A 23,407-nucleotide genomic window follows, 5' to 3' on the forward strand; every position below is an offset into this window, starting at 1 on the left:
TATCTCGTCTTCTTTTTTTTTTAACTGACAGTCCAGCTGCCTGTGGTATGAAGGTGTCCACTGTCTCTGCTGATGTTGCTGTTGAGGGCAGTACATTTTGCAGTACACTAGAGATCTGTAGTTTCCAAGGGACTACAGGTTGCCTTAAAGTTCTTGAGAGTGGAAGGCACTTTCTGTTTTCTTAGTAAATAGTTTTGATCCCTCAAATGGCAAATCTTTGATTGTGGCTTGCACTTGGCGAGGAATGCCCAAGCCAGGAGCCACCGGTGGCCATGGACCTAGCCACAGTATCAGCTGTTTCCATTGTAGGCACATCTTTGCCACTAGTGTCCTCCTTTTACAATGTCCTTAGGGTCTTCTCCAGTCTCATAAGGGAGCTTGTTGACAAATGGCATCACTGTCCCATGTTAGAAAATCGTATTTGGCTAGCAGAGCTTGGCAGTTAGCCACTCATAGCAGGAGATAGGCAGAGCAGTAAGACTTTCTCCCAAAATGTCATTTTGGATCTTCCTCCTTTGGTGAATTCTTGCCAGAGTGTGATTTCTTTTGGATGGCCGAGATTACTAGAGATCTGGAGTTGGAGTGCGAGTAAATGTATTTGAACCTGGAAGTTGGCATCTGACCTCTTCTCAATACATTTCACCAGTGGTGGTATAGTGGCCACAAAACTCTGGCTGGAACTCTTAATCCCACATTGATAGGGACAGGGGCTCTGGCAAGATTCGCAGACCACAGAACTTCCAATCATTTGTGAGTTTTGCATTAAATCTGAACAGTCTCAATTTCCAGTGTGTCTGTAATCCATTGCAGGAACTCTTGGAACACCCTGAAATCATCCAGAGTCAGGATTGGTGCTGAGGCAATTGCCTTGTCCAGTGATATGGAGAGGATGTCTTTAGGGGCAACACTGGACACTGATAGGTTTGTGCCTGTGGATCCCATTCCTTCTGGTATTCTGTGGTCTTGCCAATAATGCTATGGGAGAGGGATATCTTCCCTTTCTAAAAGAGGGGAATGTTTCCTCGAGGCTTGGGATGCTGGTGACGTGCTGTGCCCCAACGATGGTGATGAGGAGTATATCTCCTCTATAGGTGATGCTGATGGGTATGGTTCTCACGGTGCTGGGGCTTTTGTTGGTACCAATGGACACCTTGGTGCTGACAGCAGTTCAACACTTGCTCACTCAGTGCAGTTTTCGGTACAGGGTACAGTACCAAAAGGGTCTGCGGCATCAGTCTGCTCTTTTTCACTCATCTTTGGATAATGGAAAATTCATGCAAATTCATTAGGATTCTTTGCCACTGCACAGTCTAAGACTAAAATTCTCATTCCACAGGAGGTCTAACTGAGTGAATAGGATGAAGCTAATGAGCAAGAATAGCAGAAAACTGGAAAGTTATGCTCTGTAATCACAGCAGTCTACTGGAAAATCTTAACTCTCTCCCTCCGTAGACTTTAACAGAAAGACCTTGCACAACAGAACATTCAAAAGTAATGTAATCCTTCACTTAACAGTGGTGCTTTCATTGTTTCAAAATTAATGTACTAATGATTTTCAAGGCATTTTAAATGCTTAGTCAGATTATACACATCCAGACTGTGCTTTCTGTAGGCTTCAAATGAGTTACTGAATTTCTCAATAAAACTGAATCATTCAATCTAGTTATAATAAATAAGCAAAATATAATCCTAAAAGACAAAAAAAACTCCCACCCAGTAACTTGCTGACAAATCCTGAGTTCTTGATAATGTTCACTATGCCATATACTAGTGTATTTTTCAATGTCAGTTCCAACTTACTGCAGTTTGTTGGACATCCTTTCTGGAATAGGGCCACATTATACTTCCTTTAAAAATCAATTGAAGAATGTATCCCAGTGTTTTTCCAGTAACGCCCCACTTATTTGCTGCTTCAAATTTAAAAACACAGCAAAACATGATACTCTTATCACAGGTTATCACTGTAAATTATTGAGCAATACAGGGGTGGTCCTGTTGTAACTTTAAGCTCACACCAGCATCGCTAATATATTCTGCATCAGAGCACTGCAACTGGAAATCCCAGTGGTAACAGAAGTAACTTCCCACTCACCACAAAAAATGTTTCCCTAGAGAAAAAGGCTCAGAAAACTTTGGAGTTAAAACTTTAAACTAAGACCCCTAATATCAGTCAGCAATTTTTATTTCACATCTCAAACTACAGCTCCCTTTTTTATTTTACTGTGGAATGCTGACTATATTCAGCTCCAAGTCAAGCATAATACTTTCCCCCTCCATAAATCATTAACTCCTGGCAAGGCCTGGTTATGTTTGGGGGGGGGGGGGGGGGGGGCTCCTTCAGTCCACATTTTCTGGATTTTATAAACTTTAATTTTCATTTGTTTTAATGGAGTTTACTGTCATTATATTTGTTTCACTTGCCACTTCTGAAAAGTTTGTATCACACTAAGTTGTCAATGGGCTTGCACAGGTATAAGTGAGGGGGAAATATGGTACTGCAACTGGAATTTAGTTAATTCTATCAACAATGCTCGAACCATAACTTAATCTACCTCACCTCTTCCAGAGCTGTATTGACTGTGCATTGCTAACAGATGAGAGTAGTAAAAAACAACTCTGAAGTAAGCCTCCCCCGCCAGAAACAATTTAAAATAGTAATGCTACATTTACAAAACCCAGTAAATGAGCGCATATCCGATTAAAAACCCCACAGAGTATAAGAAAAACATTCCTATGGATGACACTATATACTATAAGTGTCTCAACAATAACATCAATGTTCAGACTTGAAAACAATTTAAAGTAATAAGCATGTATTCAATTCACTGCAGAGTCAATGCCTTTTTCCTACAAAGAAATATCTTACTATCAATGTTGTAACTTTAATACAAAACGATCACAAAAAATTCTTCCTCCGCTAGTTCAGTGCTTCCTTACCTGCCACAGAGTTGGGACGAGGCATTATTAAAGAGCTAGAACTTGGTGTATAGGGAACAGGCCCATCTCCAGTACATACTTCCTCTTTAGACAAACTCTCTGCAGACCCAACTGTTTCCTCTTCTGCAACTGGTGAACAATTATCTGCCCTTCGATCGTGAATAATTCCTTGATGTACACCAGCCCTGAGACTCCCATCCTTACTCCATTCCAAACTGGATCCGCTGCGATCATCATTTTCAGATGAACTTGTTATGGTTGCTGAAGAAACAAAAATCCTAAAAACTTAGGGAGGACGAAGTACTACAATGGCACTTCAGTGGCATGATACATTTACTATTCAAATGGCATTTTAGTTTACACAGGTAACATCCAAGTAAATTCCTCACAATGTATTCTGTTAAATTAGAAGAATGTTCCTTGTCGATGAAAAACTGCTCAATCCCTCCTACAGGGGGCTGTAATACTGTGGTCTAATTTTGGTTGCTGGGTTTAGAGTGCAGTGCTGAACGGTGTTGGTGGCCTGTGATACACAGGAAGTCAGACTAGATGATCTGGTGGTCTCTTCTGACCTTAAATTCTATGACTACAGGAAAAGAGAAAGTCTGATAAAACAGATAACGAAAAGGCAGTTTGGAAGCTGCTGTAAATCCACGTAATTTGTGGGAGATAATTTATCTAGTTCTTTTCAATGAGGGAACGAACTACTCTTTAAAGAATAACTTTCAAATTCCTCTGAATATTAAATTTAATAATATCACAAACTACTATAAGTATTTTTATAAACAAGAAATTTTTGATCAACTAATAAAATCTAATGGAAGAACATAAACCAAGAAAACATTTTTAAAGTAAGAATCAAGAATTTAAATATATTCTTGATAAGTCACTTTTCCAAATATATACTTTTTACAAAAGGGTCAAATTCAACTCCAGAGTAGGCTGGGACAGTTCTACCAAAATCACCATTCTGTACTTTCTGAATAATAGTGAAACTTTGGGATAGGACACATTCTTGACCTGCTTTCTGTCAATCCGAGCTTGGAAGCTAAAATGTTGACCTAGCTAAGTGTGCCAGAATATTCAGACAGTTCCTCCCCCATACAAGCTGTTTCAATAAGTTTGTTTGCAAAATAATAAGTTTTTGTGAATGCCGTGTGAATTTATATATATACACAACTTTACTAGGCATGCTGCAATCTATAGCAAAGAACACATAAAACAGCATGCTGCGGATTTAACATAGCTCTTTCACAGTCTAACAACACAGAATATGTCATAGTGAAGTACGTGTGAAATCATAAGTGAAAAAGGACAATCCTTATGTTAGCGTTAGAGGAAATACAGAATAATAATGCTCTAGCTCCTGGAGGGGGAACATGATGCTGCTTCCGGGAGCTACGCGGAGCCACAGCACACGTGGAGTGGGGCAAGCCCCGGACCCCGCTTCCTGGCAGGAGCTTGAGGGCCAGATTAAAACATCTGAAGGGGCGGATGCGGCCCCCGGGCCATAGTTTGCCCACCCGATCTATCCTATCCTAAGGCTCCTCTGCTCATCAGAAATTACAGAATGAGCGACAACAACAAAAAACCCCAAACAATAATAATATAATCTGCCCCCCATTCACAGAAGAGGAAGTGTTCAATACAGTGGTTTTGATGTATACCAAACTTTAAAGTTTGGAATCTATCTTTCCCATGGCTAGCTTTGTAACAATTCCACAGATTATAACTTTGCTGTCTACAAACATACAATAGCAAACTGCACCACCCCCTTCCTTTTCTAATCAGTTTTTGTTCAGTAAACAAGCCACTTGACAATCCACTACAAGTATGAAAAAAACAGCTGCTGTTTCAATATGCTTATTATGAAGTAACAATGAAGGATCTCAACTCAAGATATCTGAAGGAATATTTCCCTAATCATCTTTTAAAAATCCTGGTGCAAAGAATGTTGATGTATCTGTAAATGAAATTTAGATTAAAACACCCCAAAATTATTGGCTCACCAATTTCAAAAACATTTCAATCTGTACAGAATGCAGTTAACACCAAGGATCAATTGTAATTGTGTTGTTTTTTAAATTAAAGCAATGCAAAACAGGAAAGCAACAATAAATAATTTCCCATACAAAACAGACTTTTATGGCATGAAGGTATACCATAGACCAGTGGTCACCAACCAGTCGATCGCAATCTCCAGCTCCTAAAAGTCCATCACTGCACACTGCTTCTGCCTTCAAGCACCACCCCCGCAGCTCCCATTGGCCAGGAACGGGGAACTGCAGCCAATGGGAGACGCAGGGGCAGAGCTTGCAGGCAGGAGCAGCATGCGGGAGTCACATCCCCCCCCGGAACTGCCAGAGCTTGCTGGCCACTTCTGGGAGCAGCATGGGGCCGGGGCAGGCAGGGAGCCTGTCTTAGCCCCGCTGCACCGCCAACCAGGAGCTGCCTGAGGTAAGTGCTGCCTGGCGGGAGCACGCACTCCAACCCCCAGCCTTGAGCCCCCGCCCGGAGACAGCACCCCATACCCGCTCCTGCACCCCAACAGTGGGTCTGGAGACCACTCCTGCACCCAAACTCCCTCCCACAGCCCACACCTCTCTCGTAAGGTAGATTCGCCATTTCTCTGATCATTCTAGTCGCCCTTCTCTGCACTTGCTCCATTTTGAATTCATCTCTCTTAAACATGGGAGATCGGAACTGCACATAATGATAAGATCTCACCAGTGTCTTGCATAATGGTAATATTTCCCCTATCTCTATTGGAAATATCTCACCCGATGTGTCCTAGGATTACATTAGCCTTTTGCACAGTCACATCACATTAACAATTCATGATCATCCTGTGACAAATTCTGCAACTTGACAGGGGGTTAGACGAGGTGATCCTTGCGGTCCCTTTTAACCCTATAGCTCTATGATTCTATGTGACCTAACCAAGGTTTTTCTCCTTGTTGGTCTCTTCCAACTGATACATTCCCCAGCTTGTACCAGGGATGAGGGGCTCAGGGCTGGGGCAAAGGGTTGGGAACAGGGTAAGGGGGCTCTGGGCAGGGCCAGGAATGAGGAGTTTGGGGTGCAGGAGGATGCTCTGGGGCTAACGTGGGGAGAGAGGACTCCCCGCATCTCTGTGTCCCTGCAGCAGCACCTGGGCTGGGGGGGAAGAGGTGCCTCTCCCCACTGCGGCAGCTCTGAGGCTGGGACTACAGGATATGACCCCCTTCCCTGGCCTCAGCAGGTCCTGGCCGGGGCTTGTTTAGGACCGGGGAAATGTTGCCCGAGCCGTGCCTGGATCCGGGCCCGGGCCACGCCTGGGGTTGAGATGGGACAGGCTGGGCCTGGGACAAGGTTGGGCCATACCTAGATTAACTTTAATCTCCACCCCACCCCTCAGTGCTTAGTTGTCCCACTTCTTTCCTTGTTTTCTATTTATATTGCTAAAGAACCTTTCACTGTCGACTGTAATTTCCTTTGCAAGGTCCAACTCTGCTTGGCATTTGACAGTTCTCACTTTTTACCTATGATTTTTGACCTCCAAGAAGTGGCTTTCCTTGTTGATACATGCCATCTTCCAGTCCTTGTAGGCTTTTTGCTTTCTCTTAACCTCTTTGAGATGCTTGTTCATCCAGTTTGGTCTGCAACCCTTCCCTATGAATTTTTTCCAGTTGCTTGGGATGCAGGCTTCAGATAGTTTCTGCAACTTTGACAAAGTAATTCCAAGCCTCCTACACAATCAGATCCTTGAGTTCCTCAATTCAGTCCACTTCCATAACTAATTCCATTAATTTTTATAAAATTTGCCCTTTTGAAATCAACGACCCTAGCTGCAGACCTATTTTTGTTTTATCCTTCCATTTAGTTTAAACTGAATTAACTCATGGTCACTCAAGCCAATACTGTCCTCTACAACCAGTTTTTCTATTAGATTCTTGCTACTTACCAATACTAAGTCTAATGGGGCATCAATCACTTCTTGTTGGTTCCGTGACTGTTTGATTAAAAAAATGTGCCAGGTCACACATCCAGGAATATCTGGGCCCTACTATTATTAGTAGCACTTGTCCTCCAACCTACATCCCATAGTCACACAATTTCCAGAAGCATTTATTTAATTAAAAATATTAAAGAGGTCTCATGCATATCCAAATTGGATCCCGGGCATCTGTCGCAGATCCCAAACACTATCCCAGTTGAGCATCTGTTACCTTTCTTTCCCAAAGTGATTCCATTTTATCCATTCCATCACTTCTAATTTCTTTACAGTCTATCTCATCATTTATATACAATGTTACTCTACCACATTTATCTTTTATTTCTGTCTTTCCTGAATAGCACATACCCTTCAATACCTGCATTCCAGGCACGACTACTACTCCACCATGTTTTGTTATCCCTATAATATATATAATATAATTTCACTTTCTGCACCAGTAGTTCTACTTCCTCCATTTTGTTACTCAGGCTCCTTGCATTGGTGTACAGATGACATCTTAGTTGTTTCTACTTAGCTTCACCAAGACTCTTCGCTCAATAATGTACAGTCATTTTACTGCCAGTATCACCTGACTGTTAGTGCCAGTACCACTGACAGTATCTTTCCTCTGACTGTCCATTTTCTGACCTTTTACTCCTCTTTTCTCTATTGCTGTATCCTCTCCTTCTTGATTTTCCTCCCACTCAATATTAGAGTCAGGCATGCAAATTACATAAGCATCTCCTGTCTTCTCTGAATTCCTCATTAAAAGCTCTTTTAATTAGCTGCACCAACCTCCATCCCAGAAGTGTATTTTCCTCTCTACTCAGCTGGAGTCCATCCCATGAGAACAATTCTCTATCCATAAATGCCTCCCAGTGGTTGAACATCCCACCTCCTTATAAAACACCACTGCCTGACACATCGGTTGATCATCATAAATTTGTCTTACGTTTGTCTCCTCCTTTAGGGACAGGTTCCCACTGAAGATCACTCAAGCCTCCATTTCTTCAAGCATCTTCCCCAGCCTGCTGTAAGTCTTCCTTGATGCATTTCAATGACAATCTAGCAGTATCATTTGTTCGACATGAAGGACAACCCATGGATTCTTTTCTATTCCCATTAGGATCCTCTTCAGCCTCAGGTCCAAATCCCACATCTCTCCCGACAGAGAGAACCACTTCTGTTCTCCAAATTAGCTCTGGTGACAGGCCTGTCTGTTGTTCTTAGTAGGGAGACCCCAATCACATAGATCTGCCTCTTCCTGGTGTTGTTGAGAATCTCCAGTCTTCCCCCTTCTGTTCTTTCTGGTTGCAAGTCTTCTGGTCTTTTGTTCTCACTTGCAATCTTCTGCAAGTCATCCTCTATCCTCCTGTGGCTCCAAACTTTGGCTATTTCTATTGTCTCTTTCCCTCTTCTCGTAGGACTCGCTGCTCTTCTCATCTTATTTGCCCTCCCATCTTTGGTTACTGCCTGCCTCTCCCCTTCATTTTCCAACTCAGTGAACCTGTTACTCAGTTCTATTTCTTCTTCGCTAACCAACCTTTTCCTCTCTCGTAGTCGGAAGTTACACCCTTTCACTGGCCACTTTCTTCATCCAGCAGTGTACCCTCACAATCCTCTGGTCCATCATGCATCTGCAAGTCTTGAGGTTTCCCTTTAGTCACCTCTCTCCTTCCCTCCATCATCTGCTCAAATCCCCTTTGAAACTCAACCATAATTTTTAGCTGCATCTCCAAACCTCAGATCTTCTCTTCCACCAGATCAATCAGGGGGCAATTCATACAAATGACACGCTTTTCAAGTATCCTCTCCAGAATAATGTACATCGCACAGCTTCCACATCTGGTCATCTTCATAGTCTCTTCCATTCCTCGGGTCACCATCACTACTGTGTCTGTCTCTGTCATAGCCTTCCCTCCTAAATTCTCACTGCCCTTAAGGAACAGGTGCTTGCCTCTCTTCTCCTCCAACATATTTCCACTCAAACTCCTGTTTTCAGCTGTTTGCTGGTTCCTATGCCACTGCACTGTGTGTTGTGATCATATCAGGTGTCATAAAAAAGCATGGTAGAACCAGAATGGGCTTCTTCCATCCATGCACCAAAGAACATCCATGTTTCTGGATGTGGTGACAGAGAAAAGGGTAGCTCCTATTGTACTGAATGGTCAAATCAATAATGAACCAGTGCCCAGTATGGTGCTAGTGTGCACTGTACTGCTGCAGGGGCTGTCATTTGGACAATACTAGCAAAGTCAACTCCTGATCACTAGTAGTTATTACAGATCTCATAACAATACTTGAAAAAGCAGAGGTATGAAACTTCAGCATCTTTGGTCAAATTCCACCTCTAATTACAGTCCATTTGCCTGGATTCTCCCTAAATTTTTAGCTAGATATGATATTCTTCACTTCATATCCTAACTTGTTCTCTAGTATTGCTGTGCACTGTTTGTTTTCTTGCCTCAAAATGTATCAGAAAGCTTATTTTGTTAAATTAGTATTTGGGAAAACAATAATATGTCTTTCGATGAAAAGCATGATATAACTGCAAAGTAGGATATATTTTATAATCAAAGTGAAATAAAATTTTATTTGAAACCCCATCTACGTTTCATAATATTTATTCAAGTGTTATTTAACAGTTGTCAAAAAACAGGGACATACAATATGTTTTAGACACATGAAGTTTCTAAGTTTACAACTAACTTCAACAGCATTTCCAGCTAATACATAATCTAAGAATTCAAAACATCTAAAATAAATAACTGGAAGAAAAAGCAAACAGCCATAATTGCTTCATTTAAAAAAGCATTTTTTTTAACTTAAACAGGAAAGAAAATGAAACACTGTTATAAACTCAAGCACCAGCTGAAGACACACTAGGGTTACACAGTCCCAAGTATTTTTAATCCTTAAGATTTTTTTCAGAGAAAGATTTCCTCTAAAACTACCAGTCTAAATAAAGTAATAAAAGATGGAGGATAAAAAAAAATGGGTGACAGGCTCATTAGAAAAGAACAAAGAAGGAGTAAGGAGAAGAGGAACAGAGTTAACCCAAAAATATTTGTGTCTGAATTTGTTGTCCCACCCAACCTATCGATTTTTGGGATCTTCTGGGGTGTGTATGCCCAAAAAGGAGATTTATAGTGGCTCTAGAGTGGGACACCCAAGTCAGAGAATAGGTTTGTATGGTATGCAAAGGCCACCATAAAACCATGCAAATACACTGTTCCCTTTCTATACATGAGCACCCTTGCTCCAAATTCCAGATCCTAGTCTCTCCATCCTCCATAGGGGATAAATGAGATTAAGGAGTCATTTAAGACTAAAACTGGCACCGTGTCTCCTCATTCAAGAGAGTGGTGGTAACAGCAGGTAAGAGAGAAATGATTCCTCAGAATAAGTAACCCAGGAGACTCACAGAGCCTCCATGGACTGCGCAACTACCAAAGCAAGTGCACTTAGGTCAATCTCAAAGGGCTTGTCTACACGGGCTGTTAGTGCACACCAGCTGGGGTGTAAATTCGAGTGTACACCAATATGTCACGTATTGTCTGTGTGGACCCTGCTGGCAAACAGTAAAAGTTTCCTAGTGCACGCTGATGTAGTCAGGCAGTGCTGCACGCAACACGCTGGTGTGCACTAACGCGCTGTGCAGACAAGCCCTAAGATTATGTATAGGTGTGCTGATTACCAAACTAAGCTACTAGCTTAGTCACTCATACACTTGGAGGCTTATAAAGTTTGTTATTTTCAGTGATGTTTATAAAATCAACACATTTAAAAATAATTAGTTCTGCTTTAGATAAAAATATTAGATGATGTTCATAATTCATGCTGTGTATAAAGTAAATCAGTCTCTCTAGAGGTGGTAATTAAGTCAACACAGCTAAGTTGACCTAACCACATCGCACAGGGGTGACACTCTTCCCAGCCCTGAGAAACGGAGATAGGTTGGTCTACATTTTAGGTGTAAACCAGGCTTGAGCATTACATTTAAAGGGATTTGCAAGTGACGTATTTTAAAATAGAACCTTATTTAAAGAAATACCAACAATTTGGCATAACAATTATGGACTGTAAAAGCTAAGGCTTTTATAAAGCATTCAGTAATCCTCATCCCTCATCATGACAGAATTATTGCATTTTTGCATGACAGAGTTATTGCATTTTTATTCTTGTGTCGGAACAACTTGGCCCTTTCTGAAATATTATAAATGAGGATTCCCCTTGGATTTAAAAAAATAAAGCCAGGGAAGAGCTCCACTCAAGCCTTCCATACTGAAAGAGTAGCATGCTTCCAGGAAAGCTTATGTTTTGGCGAGTAGCCCAGGCTTTTCTCCTATTTAGCTCACTGCTAAAGATGAAAACCTGCCTCCACCTCCATTATGTCAAACTCAATGGAAGCAGAGACTATGTCAGTAAAGCATTAGAAGACTAAAAGAAGCTTGAGCCAGCAGTAGGGGGAGGGGAGGGAAGCTTTCCCGTCAAAGGGCCTGCTGGCTCAGAATAACCAAGTGGGAATGAAAATACAATGGAAGCCTTCTTAAGTAGCATGGAAGAACAAGCTATTTTCATGGTTGGGTGAACTGTGCTGAAAATGTTACAAAAGATATACTTGCTAAACTCTATTCAAAATGCACATTTAATGCTATTAACAAATCTGAATGCACAACTATACACATTTTTTATACAAAACCAAAATAAAGTTTATGTATCAGACGTGTTCCCCCACTTCACTTCTTGACAATATTCATAGTAATGGTAATGGTGATTAAGAATTTTTTGGAGGAGTAATTTATACTCCCCATTTTTCTGCCTACTTCCTCTATGGAGCAGGTCTGAGCCATACAGATCTTAAACAGTCTCCAAATGGATTCCCAAGGAATTTGTTTTCCATGGATTTGGGAGAAGAAGTGAGAGATGGAAGGCTATATTTTAAATCAATCATTAAGCTCAGTAGACTACCTCCATCATGAACTGTAGCAAATCATTTCTATGAGGGTCTCAGGGTCAGGAACCACACACACACACACACACACACACACACACACACACACAATTCAAGACACTATACAATACTGCCCTGCCTATGTCTGTTCCAGTTTCCTCCTACACTCCTTTCAACACTCCAACTGGATCATTTCTGGTCTCTTTTCATGCTGCCACTAAATTCAAACGCTGTTCTTCCCCTCCCCTCCCCTCCCCACCCCATATTTAATTATTCAACAAGACCTCTCTCATCACTGGTGCGAACTAAAAAGTACCTAGTTTGAATTAACGTTTATATTATACACAACACTGAGCACATATTGTATAGTAAGTGCTCAACTATTTAAAAATAAAGTTGCATACATACAGTATGCACATAGACTACTATTAGATTGCAGAGCTGTATATAGGAATACTGCTATGCAAAAAGTATGTTACAAGCAAGAAAGGAGAACTTCATTTTTCCAGCAAATAACTGTAAAGCCACAACAATAAACAGGAAAAAAAAATGAAGTAGGTGAGGGTATAATTAAGATAATTTTAATAATATAAATTTGAATTATAGTGGAGTCCATAAGAGACTTAAATAGAACTCTATAATACCTCTTTAAAATGTTTATAGGAAGTGGTCTCAAAACTTCCATTTGAGGTGTGTTCCCTAACTTGAAGAAGAGACAATTGCTTTAAAGAAATGAGTTATAACTGGAAGAGGCTCCTTTTAAAAGAAAGGAAATTATGCCAAGGCATGAAATGTGAGTTGAGAGGGGAAAACCCCATCTCACTTGCCAGAATGAGCAGTTGTTTGGTTTTCTAAAATCTAGACTTTTTGTTATTTCCGGGGGGAGGAGGGGGAATTAAGAGCTCATGTCGATACAAAATTAGTGTAGTTTAATGAATGTCACTCTCATTAACTTAAATAGCACTTAAATTATTAGTGAATGAGTATAGCTCATAGCCCTTAAACAATTGGCAAAATCAAATTTATTTTTTTTCAACAAAATGCATCTAAAATGCTGAGCATCAGTGAGCAGAGCAATCATTTATTTGAAAACCATACTCAAGTGAAAATTTAAAGTCAAAATGACTAACTTTTTAACAACTGGTTATAGTTATTTACCACTATCTTACAGAAGCTATAAAAATTTTCAGACTTTGGCAAGGAGTGTCTACCAGAAGAGCCCAAGACTTGGTCAACACTTAACAGTTTTACAAGTCAAGCTTTCTCAAGTTGGGAAGTGTTGGGTTTTTTGTTTTTAAACCAAAATAGTTACACCAGTATAAAGATGCCTTATACTGGTATAGCTTATAGCAATATACCTAGTTCAGGAAATGATGTAAGTGCTTTTATATTGACAAAACTGCCTGCACAGTACAGAGGTTGTTTTTTTAGGTCTGTTTTTTGTTTTGCTGCTCTAGCTATACCAGTATAGTTAAAGTGGCAAAACTTTTAATTATAGACAAGCCCTAAGACTCTAGGGCAGTGGTCCCCAACGCGGTGCCCGTGGGCGCCATGGCACCTGCCGGGGCATTTATGTGCGCCCGCCTAGTGCCCAGCAGAGGAGAGAAACTGCAGCCCCACGCCTGATGGAGACAGAGAACTCCGAGGCTGCAGGCACGGGGCCACGACTTAAGCCATAGAGAAGCCGCGGCCCCGCGCCTGCCAGGGACAGAGAACTCCGGGGCTGCAGGCTGCGGGCGCCGGTGTTCTCTATCCTCATGCCTTCTCTCCGGCTTCTCTCTTCTCTCTGGATTCATATATTAAGTATGATGTTTTTCATATTATTTAATGTACAAATACAAAATTAGCCTTGAAAAATTGTTGGCACCCGCCACACTCTTCTGAAAACATTAATGTGCTACTGGCCACATAAAGGTTGGGGACCACTGCTCTAGGGTCATACCCTCAGCTCTGCTAATGACTTGATGTATGACCTTAGGCTAGTGACAACCTCTCTGACTCAGTTTAACAGATAAGTAATGGGGTAAAGTACTTACCTACTTTACCTCACAGGCATATCCTAAAGCTTAATCAATTAAACTTCCGGCTAACAGTGACCTCTACTAACATGTTAGCGTTTTCAGTTGTGAAACGAGTTCATAAAATTTTCTAAAGTGAAAAGTAAAAAACATCCACTTAATGTTTACAATAAGTAATATTTAAGAGTCACAATGGAATTTCCCTCTTATCTGTTGCAGATGCTTTGTTTTGAGAAATTGTGAGCCCCAGATTTATTTCAAAGTTGACCTATCTCCGAAGTAGATGGAACAATGCTGAAAAAGTCAGAGAAAGGGAGAATACTATTATTACTGTATTCTTTTCCTTCTTCTAACTTATATGACAGCAAATAGAAAATCTCTCTTCCAAGATACGCATGATAAGGGACTGTAGGACAATTTTGCTAACTATCTTAAGACAACATGTTCTCAGGGAGACTATCTGTTTCTGAGATAACCACACTAAAATAGATTACTAAGGCATGATTACTATTTTTTATTCCTCCATTTTGCTATGAAATGCTAAAATAGCTGAATGGTCAAACTGCAAAGTGAAATGTGCTATAGAAGAGCGTATTATCACCACCAGTGCTAGATCCCAGAGTGGAAATCAGCAAAACATTTGTAATGGTAGAAAGAGGGAATACATTCATCTGAAATTCTTTCCATCAACAAAAGATGGGGAATGTAGCCCTCTTTACTACATTGCATGTCGCTGACTTTCTGACTAACTGTAGATCTTGGAATATTTAAATTATTTGCTTGAACTGATAGGACTCAGAGGTGAGGACCTCTTCAATACATTTTTTCATAATCACTTATACACCTTAGCATCAGTCTCCTCCATATAATTAAAACCTATCTGGCTTACCCAGTCAACTGGGTTAAGAAGATAGGCATCCATTCATCCTCTGGAATTTTATGGATCCCACAGTCTCTCGAAGGTGGATAGGAACTGCTCAATGCAGTCAGTCTCTTGATAAATCAGGAAGACTTTCTCTCCCACTCTGCTGTTGTGAGAGGATGTACTCACAGTCTGAGGCTGCTCCTTTTGTTGCTCCAGAACTTTGAAATGCAGGGCATGCGCATGGTTCTCAGCTCCTAGCTGCTCCATGTGTCTTTGGTGGGCTTCCATCTCAATTTCAGCATCAGCTTTGCATCTTTGGTAGGCTCTTTCCTCAGCTTCCTCCATTTCTTTTGTCTCTTTGATCCAGAGTTCCCTCATCCTTATTTCATGCTCACGTTCTTTCTTGGCTTCCAGGTGCCCCAGCCAAACCAGTTCTGCTGCAGCTGTCTTGTGGCATCTAGAGTATGGGGATGCTCAGACCCTGCTCTCTGGTCAAAGTCTATGAGCAAAGCTTTCAGTTCCTGGTCTGAGTCTCTTTTTATGGAATATTCCCCTGTTTTTACATATTTTTTAAGAAGGTCTTTTGTGTCAAGACCGTCATATGACTGTGACCCACTCATTGTAACTAAACTTTAACCCTTTACATTTGATATTGAGAATTTTAACTTTTAATAGTGTAGGGTTATGATCTTTAAGGCTAACTGATCTGTGGCACGTGAATCCTATTACGACTAGACCAATCTGTCATGCTGTCTGGAGTGGCTCATGACTGTGAGTGCCTACCTCAGGGCAGACATCCCAAACTGGTGGTGTGTTCTAGAATCAGATTTCACCAAGCCATTAATAAATGTTAACTTCTTGATCATTATATCAGTTTTATGATGGAGTCACAGACAGTCTGCTTAGACTCTCCAGTCTGTTTTGCCACCCAGAAAACTAGACTTTGTGATAAAAGGTCACTTAAGCCAAAAATCACACCACATCAGGTTGCTCCCAGTTCCAAGAATCCAGTCACTTACCCCAGATCAATTGGTACTCTAGATCTTACTCCAAAGACAACACTGGTAGCCAATTCTATAGTAAGCTAAAAGTTTATTAGCTAATAAAAGTAATTAGCATTATTGAGAGGTTAAAGCAGGTAAAACATATACACAGGTGAGTCACAGTTTGTAATTCCAAATGGTGGCAGTGATGTAATAAATTGCCAGTTTCTCAAAAGTCTTTTCAGGGTTCCCAGATTGTGTCTGGGGATCTCTGCTTTGCATCTGGTACACTTCCCTCTAAGACAGTCCAGAGATGAAGGATCTTTCCGTGAATCCATATTTATAGCTTCTTCTCACAGAAAACAAGCTGACAGGGCCACTACCCACATAGGCTTTTCCTTTGATGATGGAGAGTGAGGATGCATTTTGAGTCTTTGACCACCTGACCACTTGCTATGAAATTAGCAATTTTCTGTTATGTTCTTCATTTGCATTCCCCAATGCTTCTTTCTCGTTTGATGCTTTGTTTGATGGATTATTAAGTTACAAGGGTATACACAATGTAAATGTTTGCTACTACATTATAACGGGATACAGATAAATGAAAACAATGCGAGTAACATCCCACTAGTTTTCATGAAGTTTAAACACCGAATACACTCCTATACATTTAACAATTACTCTGAAGAACGTATACACAAGTGAATTAGCCTGGCACCTGGTCTGCCAGCATCACACCTTCATTATAACAAAATGTTCTAATCTCTATATTCTAATCTCTCTGTACAGAGATTACTAAAAATGTTTAGTGCCTTACACAAGTCAAATAAGAAGCTGCCATTTTGACAACTGACTGATTTTAAGTAGAACTGAAAGGTCACTTTTCCAGTTAGAAGGCACTGGAATTGGGAAAACCTTGTAGCTTCAAGTTAAGGGGATATTTTATGTTTGTTTTCTTATTGTAGGTAAAGTTAACAGTCATGATAGAAATTAATGATTTTAAAAGGGCTTACTTAGTTAATGAGTTAACAGGTGGTTTACCTACTAACTAACGTAAGAAACAAACCCCTCTTTTACAACAGCTTTGAAGCTCGCTCAAATTCAAGTTTTGTTTAACACGAAAGATGATCTTTCCATTTTACTCGGGGCCCCTGCTGGGAGGTAACACTAAGACAGCAGCCTGCACTCAGGGATTCACCAGCCAGTTCTTTAAATGGAGGTACTGAAATCATGACAAATATTTCGCAAGACTGTTTGCATTATGTGTTTCTGTCAAGCATCAGTATACTCAGTAATATATAAGTAGTGCCCTACCAAATTTGTGGCCATGAAAAACGCATTACAGACCATGAAATCATGTCTTTTGTGTACTTTTACCCTATACTATACCGATTTCATGGAGGAGACCAGCGTTTCTCAAATTGGGGGTCCTGACCCAAAAGGGAGTTGCGGGAGGGAGAGGGGAAGGGGTGTTGCATGGTTATTTTAGGGCAAGGGTGGGGAGAGATCGTCATATTGCCACCCTTACTTCTGCGCTGCCTTCAGAGCAGGGCAGCCGGAGAGTGGCAGCTGCTGACTAAGGGTCCAGTTCTGCAGGCAGCAGCGCACAAGGACGGGTGGCAATACCATGCCATGCCATCCTTACTTCTGTGCTGCTGCTGGCGGTGGCTCTACTTTCAGGGCTGGACTCCCGGCCAGCAGACTCCACTCTCAGTTTTCCAGCTCTGAAGGTAGCGCCACTGCCTGCAGCAATAAGGGTAGCAGTACCGCAACCCTCCCTAAAATAACCTTGTGACCCCCCCCCCCACACACACACACACACACACCCCTCCTTTTTGGGTCAGGACCCCTACAATTACGACACCGTGAAGTTTCAGATTTAAATAGCCGAAATTATGAAATTTAGTATTTTTAAAATCCTACGGCCGTGAAATTGACCAAAGTGGACCATGAATTTGGTAGGTCCCTACATATAAGACAGAAAAATAAGACTAAACTCTTCAAGACAGAGGACGGAAAGAGAAGATGGAATACACAAAGGCCCAAAGCTTTGAATTTTCCCTTAACACGCATATTCTTATTTAAATATTAAGGTACCTAGCAATGGTAAATAAATTAATCCTTGACTTTTACTGTGAAGGCTGCTTTCACTAGAGAGATATTCCTTCCATGCTGTGAATAACTGTGGGGCCTCTAAATTCCCTCCTGCCCAAAGTTATCGATTTTGTGGAGGATCACCAGAATTTCACTTGTCCCTTGTCACCCTGTTTAAATCCTCCTTCCATACTCATTAACCTTGGAAAAACCTGCATTGTTTTTAATTAGCATGATCTGACTGTGGTCATGAACAGCACAGTAGCACTTCCCTGTAGCAGCAATACTAAATACTTTTTGGTTGGAAGCTAACAGACTGGTTTCAAACAACTGTGGGCATCACCATGGTAAAACACTACTGTGCAGAAGCACATGCCAAGAAGAAGAAAGAGACAAGGGAAGGGTAGAAGTGGAGGCAGTTATTAGAAAACAGAGAAAGAACTGAAGAGAAAACTAATAAGAGGAATAAAGAAAAAGAAACAAGGGGTATTAGAAACATGAACAGGAAAAGGTGAAAATGCACACCTGAAACGACAATGCTGTTAGAGAAAGAGCAGCACTTTTAAATCCTCTCAAGCATAGGAACTAGAGCCAAATTATTAAGTAGAATTAGACAGGAAAACATCTTGTGGTCTGGTCCTTCTCTCTATATAAACACTAAACAACAAGAGAAGATATCCGTTAAGTTTTTACATTACTAAGAATTCAGTTGCTTACCTATAATTCCACTGTCCTTGCTTTCCAGTGTGGAGCTAGGGCTGCTAATGGTCCCACAGGGACTACTTTTATTAGCTGCTGTTTTGCCAATACAGCTATTCAGAGTTGAGCAGGGACTATCAGTGCTGGGTGACGTAGTGCTGCTTGTTAGTGTAGAGCAGGGGCTGACTCCTTGACTGGTTACTGTGCACTACAACATGAATGAAACAAACAATTACTGCACAGAAGACGGCACATCATTTCTTGAACATTAGAATTACTGAGATGAAATAGAAGAATGACAAAACCTGAAGAACCCATTTCTGTGCAGAACTTTAATTCCTACATTTTATTCTCAGTGATTTGGGAGATTCAGAGACATGTTCCTGAAATACTCTTTCAAAAGTGATGATTTTGAAGAAATAAAGGAGAAACACATTGTTCGAGGAAAAATTGGCTGCTAGGCAGATTTCCTTTCTTTTAGACATTTTGCTGAAAACAAATGCTTTATTCATTCTCTCCATTTAAACTCTGGGATCGTTGTCTTGCTCACACTTAACCACCATTGAAAACTAAGTTGATGTTATAAGATTTAGGAGGCCTGGGATAAGCATAAAGACTGATGGCTATTGAGGGATCTCAGTCAATACATGACATTTTTGTAGAGGGATAGGACATCAGCCTCTCATTCCTCTCCCCTCACTGCTTCCAAACACAGACATCACAGAGCAGAAGTGAAACAGGGCTCAACGGGGAGGCGAGGGGGAGGGAGAAAGAGGAGGTGTCCCTTACAAGATCTGCTATTTTAACCATTACTAACATTTCCCCCTAACAAATCATTCTAAAATTGACAGTATAAGCCATTTATTTTTAAAAATCTCACTGCCCTTTATTCTTAGGGGAAGGAGTTGAGATCATTTATCAATTAAAAAACCTCTACAGGTTCTGATTCACCTACAAGTTCCATGACACGCATTTTTATGAATACAGTCAAATTGTAAATATCAAATGACTGCAATTAACTCTTAGGAAAATGGTTCTTATCTCAGAGTTAGAATGAGAGTTAAGATATGTTCTTTTATCATACCATGGTTTCATTTTTTTCTTCTACAGTTATGTGTCCAGAGGTTGGGATCCCTTCTCCCAGTAAAAATCCCAATCTTGTCATCAGTTCTTGTGCTGCAGGTGAACAGTTTGATTCTTTATCAGGCTTTCCTTCTGTACCAAAATAAAAGATTGAACTTTGATGAAGAATTACAGTATTATACTTGGAAACTGTTGCTAGAGGTAAAAAAATAAATAAAAAATTAAGAGACTGCAATCAAATCTCAACACTGATTTTTCTATCTGCAAGGTTTTAGTTAACTGAATGTAATAAGTACAGTAGACAAGCCTCTTACTTTTTTGTCTAATAAGTTTAAAAGGTAGATTTGTCTTAGGTTCATTTGCATTTTTGTCTGACTTGTAAGATATGTTTAGTAATCAATAACTTAGTGTTATCCACAACTAGCCGAGAGCATTTTAAACACAACAGTTCATGTCTACTGTCTAATGCAGGGGTGGGCAAACCCGCAGGCCGGATCCGGCCCCTCAGGGCTTTGGATCCAGCCCACGGGATTGCACCCCCTCCCCCGTGGTGCTGCAAGCTCCGCACTGCTCTGTGAAGCAGCTGGCACCACATCCCTGTGGCCCCTGGGCTGTGTGGGGGGAGGGAGGGGCTAGAGAGCTCAGTGTGTTGCCCTCACCTCCAGGCACCGCCCCCCGCAGCTCCCATTGGCCAGGAACAGGGAACCGTGGCCAATGGGAGCTTCAGGGGAGATACCTGGAGGAGCAGCAAGGGCAGTGCGCAGAGCCCTGTGGCCCCCCCTTCCCCAGAGGCTGCAGGGACGTGGTGCTGGCCGCTTCCTGGCGTGGCGTGGCGTGGCTTGGGGCCAGGGCAGGCAGGGAGTCTGCCCTGGTCCCACTGCATGCTACTGCCACCCTGGAGCTGCTCTAGGTAAGCGGCGCTGGGCCGGAGCCCACACCCTAAACCCCTCCTGCACCCTGCCCCCCAACCCCCTGCCCTGAGCCCCCTCCTGCACTCCGCACCCCTCCCTGCACCCCAATCTCCTTCCAAGCCCCCTCATACTCCACACCCCTCCTCTGCCCCAATCCCTTGCCCTGAGCCCCTTCCTGCACACTGCACCCCCTCCCATACCCTGCACTCCCTCTCGTACCCCAACCCCCTGCCCCAGCCCTGCATACAATTTCCCTACCCAGACGTGGCCCTCAGGCCAAATGTTTGCCCACCCCTGGTCTACTGTGTTTGACATTGTGTTAGTAAACACAAGATAAAATTCAACATCATTTCCAAGTATAGTTAAAGCTTGTGTTTGTGAAGGTTCATGTAAGATTATGACTCCATTCCAATAATTTTTAATAGCAGTATTCTGGAAAGTTATGTTTATAAAAACAGAGGTTAATAATGAAACCATTTTGCAATCTCAACTGTAGCTATAACAACAAAAACAGCATACATTTTTGTGGTGCCTTATTGTATTCAGTGCATGCACAATTTGTTGCAGAATCTCTCTCTTATTATGTAATTGTGCTCCAAAATCTAACCTTAAATTTTAAAGTTTCTGGACCTTATAGAAAACTTTTAAAATGATTGAATGTAATCAGTGCAGTCATCGTCTTCCAAAGAACAATAAGCTCTAATACAGGTAGCTTTCATCTAAACAGGTTTAAATGCCAAAATCTAAAAATGGCATTTTTAAAATGTTCAAATTGTTCATTATTTCACTGCTGCTAAGGAAAAATATCTAGCTGATGTGCTAATCACACAACCTCAAACCATTTCCCCATGTCTTCTCAGCTGCTAACAGCCCTGTCACCTTCCCAACTACAAAAACTCCCCTCCTCAAACCAACATCATACACAATACAGATCTCTATTGTCAATTAAAAAAAATCTATGGCATCCAACCACTTAGGTGCAAAAACTCAATTTATCAAGGACAGAGAGTTAATGATCCAGGCTACTGCTCAAATGCATTAGTTGGATTTGGAACAGGCTACCTCGCATCAGGAACTCTAAGCAGAGACCAGGTGGGGAGCACACATGTAGTGATGAGGCTAAGATTTTCTCTGGTTTCTTCCATCATGAAGACAAAGAACTATCCAACTAAATTGTTTGGATTATGCAGCCTGCTTGTTCTGGATTACATGCAGTGAGAGGGTGCCAGCAGTTCCATGCTGCAATATATCTTTTTTTGGAGAGAAGATTTGATCAAATCAGAGGACGGGGCCTCCAGCCTCAATCTTCCAACAATAGTGTCAGAGGAGACTGTGTAAAAACCCAGACTTCTTTAGCTGAGTTTCTCAGGGTACTTGGCTGGCTGTAAGTAAGCATCATTATACCCAAGCTTACAGATGGAAAAAAAACAGATAAAGAATAAGTGAATTGCACGGATTAATAGAGTAAGGATCCCTTCTAGCTGGTGAAGCACACTAGGGAGGATCTGGAGACAGTTAAAGGATTCTTATAAAAAGGCAGGCTGCCCTCTGCACTTAAACTTATGGAGGACGATCAAATGCTCAAAGACCTTCAACACGAATGCACAAATACATCAACTTATGCAAACACAAATCACAAGACCTGTTTATTTGATAGTTTTTGAAGCCAAAATGTATTATTTTAAATTTAAACCGTGTTATATTGCCATCTCTCAAGACAGGAAGAAGTTGCTGAGCTGCACTTCAAAGTCCTGGTGCACTGACTAACTGATGTATCCCAAATGAGGCAGAAATAAAGACAAGCCTCATCTCTGAGCCTTGTACATTACCAAAAGGAAGAAATGGATTATTTGGGTACCAGACCTACTTTGTCATCTTCTCCCTCTAGTTTCACAACACCAATTGCAACTCAATGTGCTCTTTGAGAAGAGTGCACACACTTCTCAAATTGCAGTATAAGACATACCTGACATTCAGTGGCATTTACAGGGAAACGGCACAAAGTTAATTTTGATTTCCAGCTTCAAATTAGATGCACCAGTCAAAACACCCAACAACATTAAGTGCAGCTCAGCAGTTTGCCCAGAAGGCAATAACTACATTTTACTTTATTTGTCTTGAGCTGCATTGAACCATCCAATCCCCAAACAGCAGTACTTTACCAGTCTAACTTCCTTCAACTGATTACACACCTGTTTGTTTTTAATGTATATATTTCTTGTAGTTGTTTCAGTTCATTTAAAGCTTCATGAATTATCTAAGTATTTTAAAAATATTTAACTCTCCCCTAATGATATTGGGAAGAGGATATCTGTAAGGTGAACACCATTAGGGTTCCATTTTTCTGTAACTAAGATAACAGCAAGAGTTGTCATCACACACTATTCTTCGGATTTTCACATATATGTGTTTAGTATGATTTGAATGGCAAAATGTAGATTTTTTTCAATTTCATTTCTATTCTATATGCAGCTGGAGTATAAGCTGTGCTTTCCTCTCAAATTTATAGCTGTTGAATATTATACAGTAATGACATTTCTGACAGGAAAGCCAAGTTTCAATTAAAAAGGTAAATGAACTTTAACCATGCCAATTAACAGAAGGCATTAAGTGGACACTGTCAAGCTATTTTCAGTATTACAACCCTCTAATGTATAAACCTCAACAAATCCATTGTAAAGATGAGTATTTTGCTTTTCATAGACACTATTAAATTTAGGGAGGCACCACAAAGTAACAAAATAGTAATAGTTTTTTTTTTTTTTTTACTTTTAAAGGGGTTGCGGTTTCTGTCCCTTTCCCAACAAACATGTGCCCATAATACACCACAAATGACCACAACAACTGGCAGCCTTCTTATCTGCTGAGAGAAGCCAGGAATTGAAAT

At 41.0% G+C, this 23,407-nt stretch overlaps 1 protein-coding gene across 9 annotated transcripts in view; it reads right to left on the reverse strand.

The window, feature by feature from the left end:
• The window catches only part of TANC1 (tetratricopeptide repeat, ankyrin repeat and coiled-coil containing 1), a 227,856-nt gene that overhangs the window by 76,858 nt on the left and 127,591 nt on the right, over positions 1-23,407 (reverse strand). For 8 of the 9 annotated variants that reach the window (XM_054043623.1, XM_054043628.1, XM_054043624.1 and 5 more), the window contains 3 exons: positions 19,611-19,741; positions 18,545-18,734; positions 2,938-3,198 (listed from right to left, as the gene is read on the reverse strand). In XM_054043623.1, the coding sequence (XP_053899598.1) occupies positions 2,938-3,198; positions 18,545-18,734; positions 19,611-19,741 (582 nt within the window). The remainder of the gene's footprint in view (positions 1-2,937; positions 3,199-18,544; positions 18,735-19,610; positions 19,742-23,407) is intronic. The other variant, XM_054043627.1, reaches the window with a different exon arrangement.

This window comes from Malaclemys terrapin, chromosome 11 (genome assembly GCF_027887155.1).
Source record: "Malaclemys terrapin pileata isolate rMalTer1 chromosome 11, rMalTer1.hap1, whole genome shotgun sequence".
NCBI lineage: Eukaryota > Metazoa > Chordata > Testudines > Emydidae > Malaclemys > Malaclemys terrapin.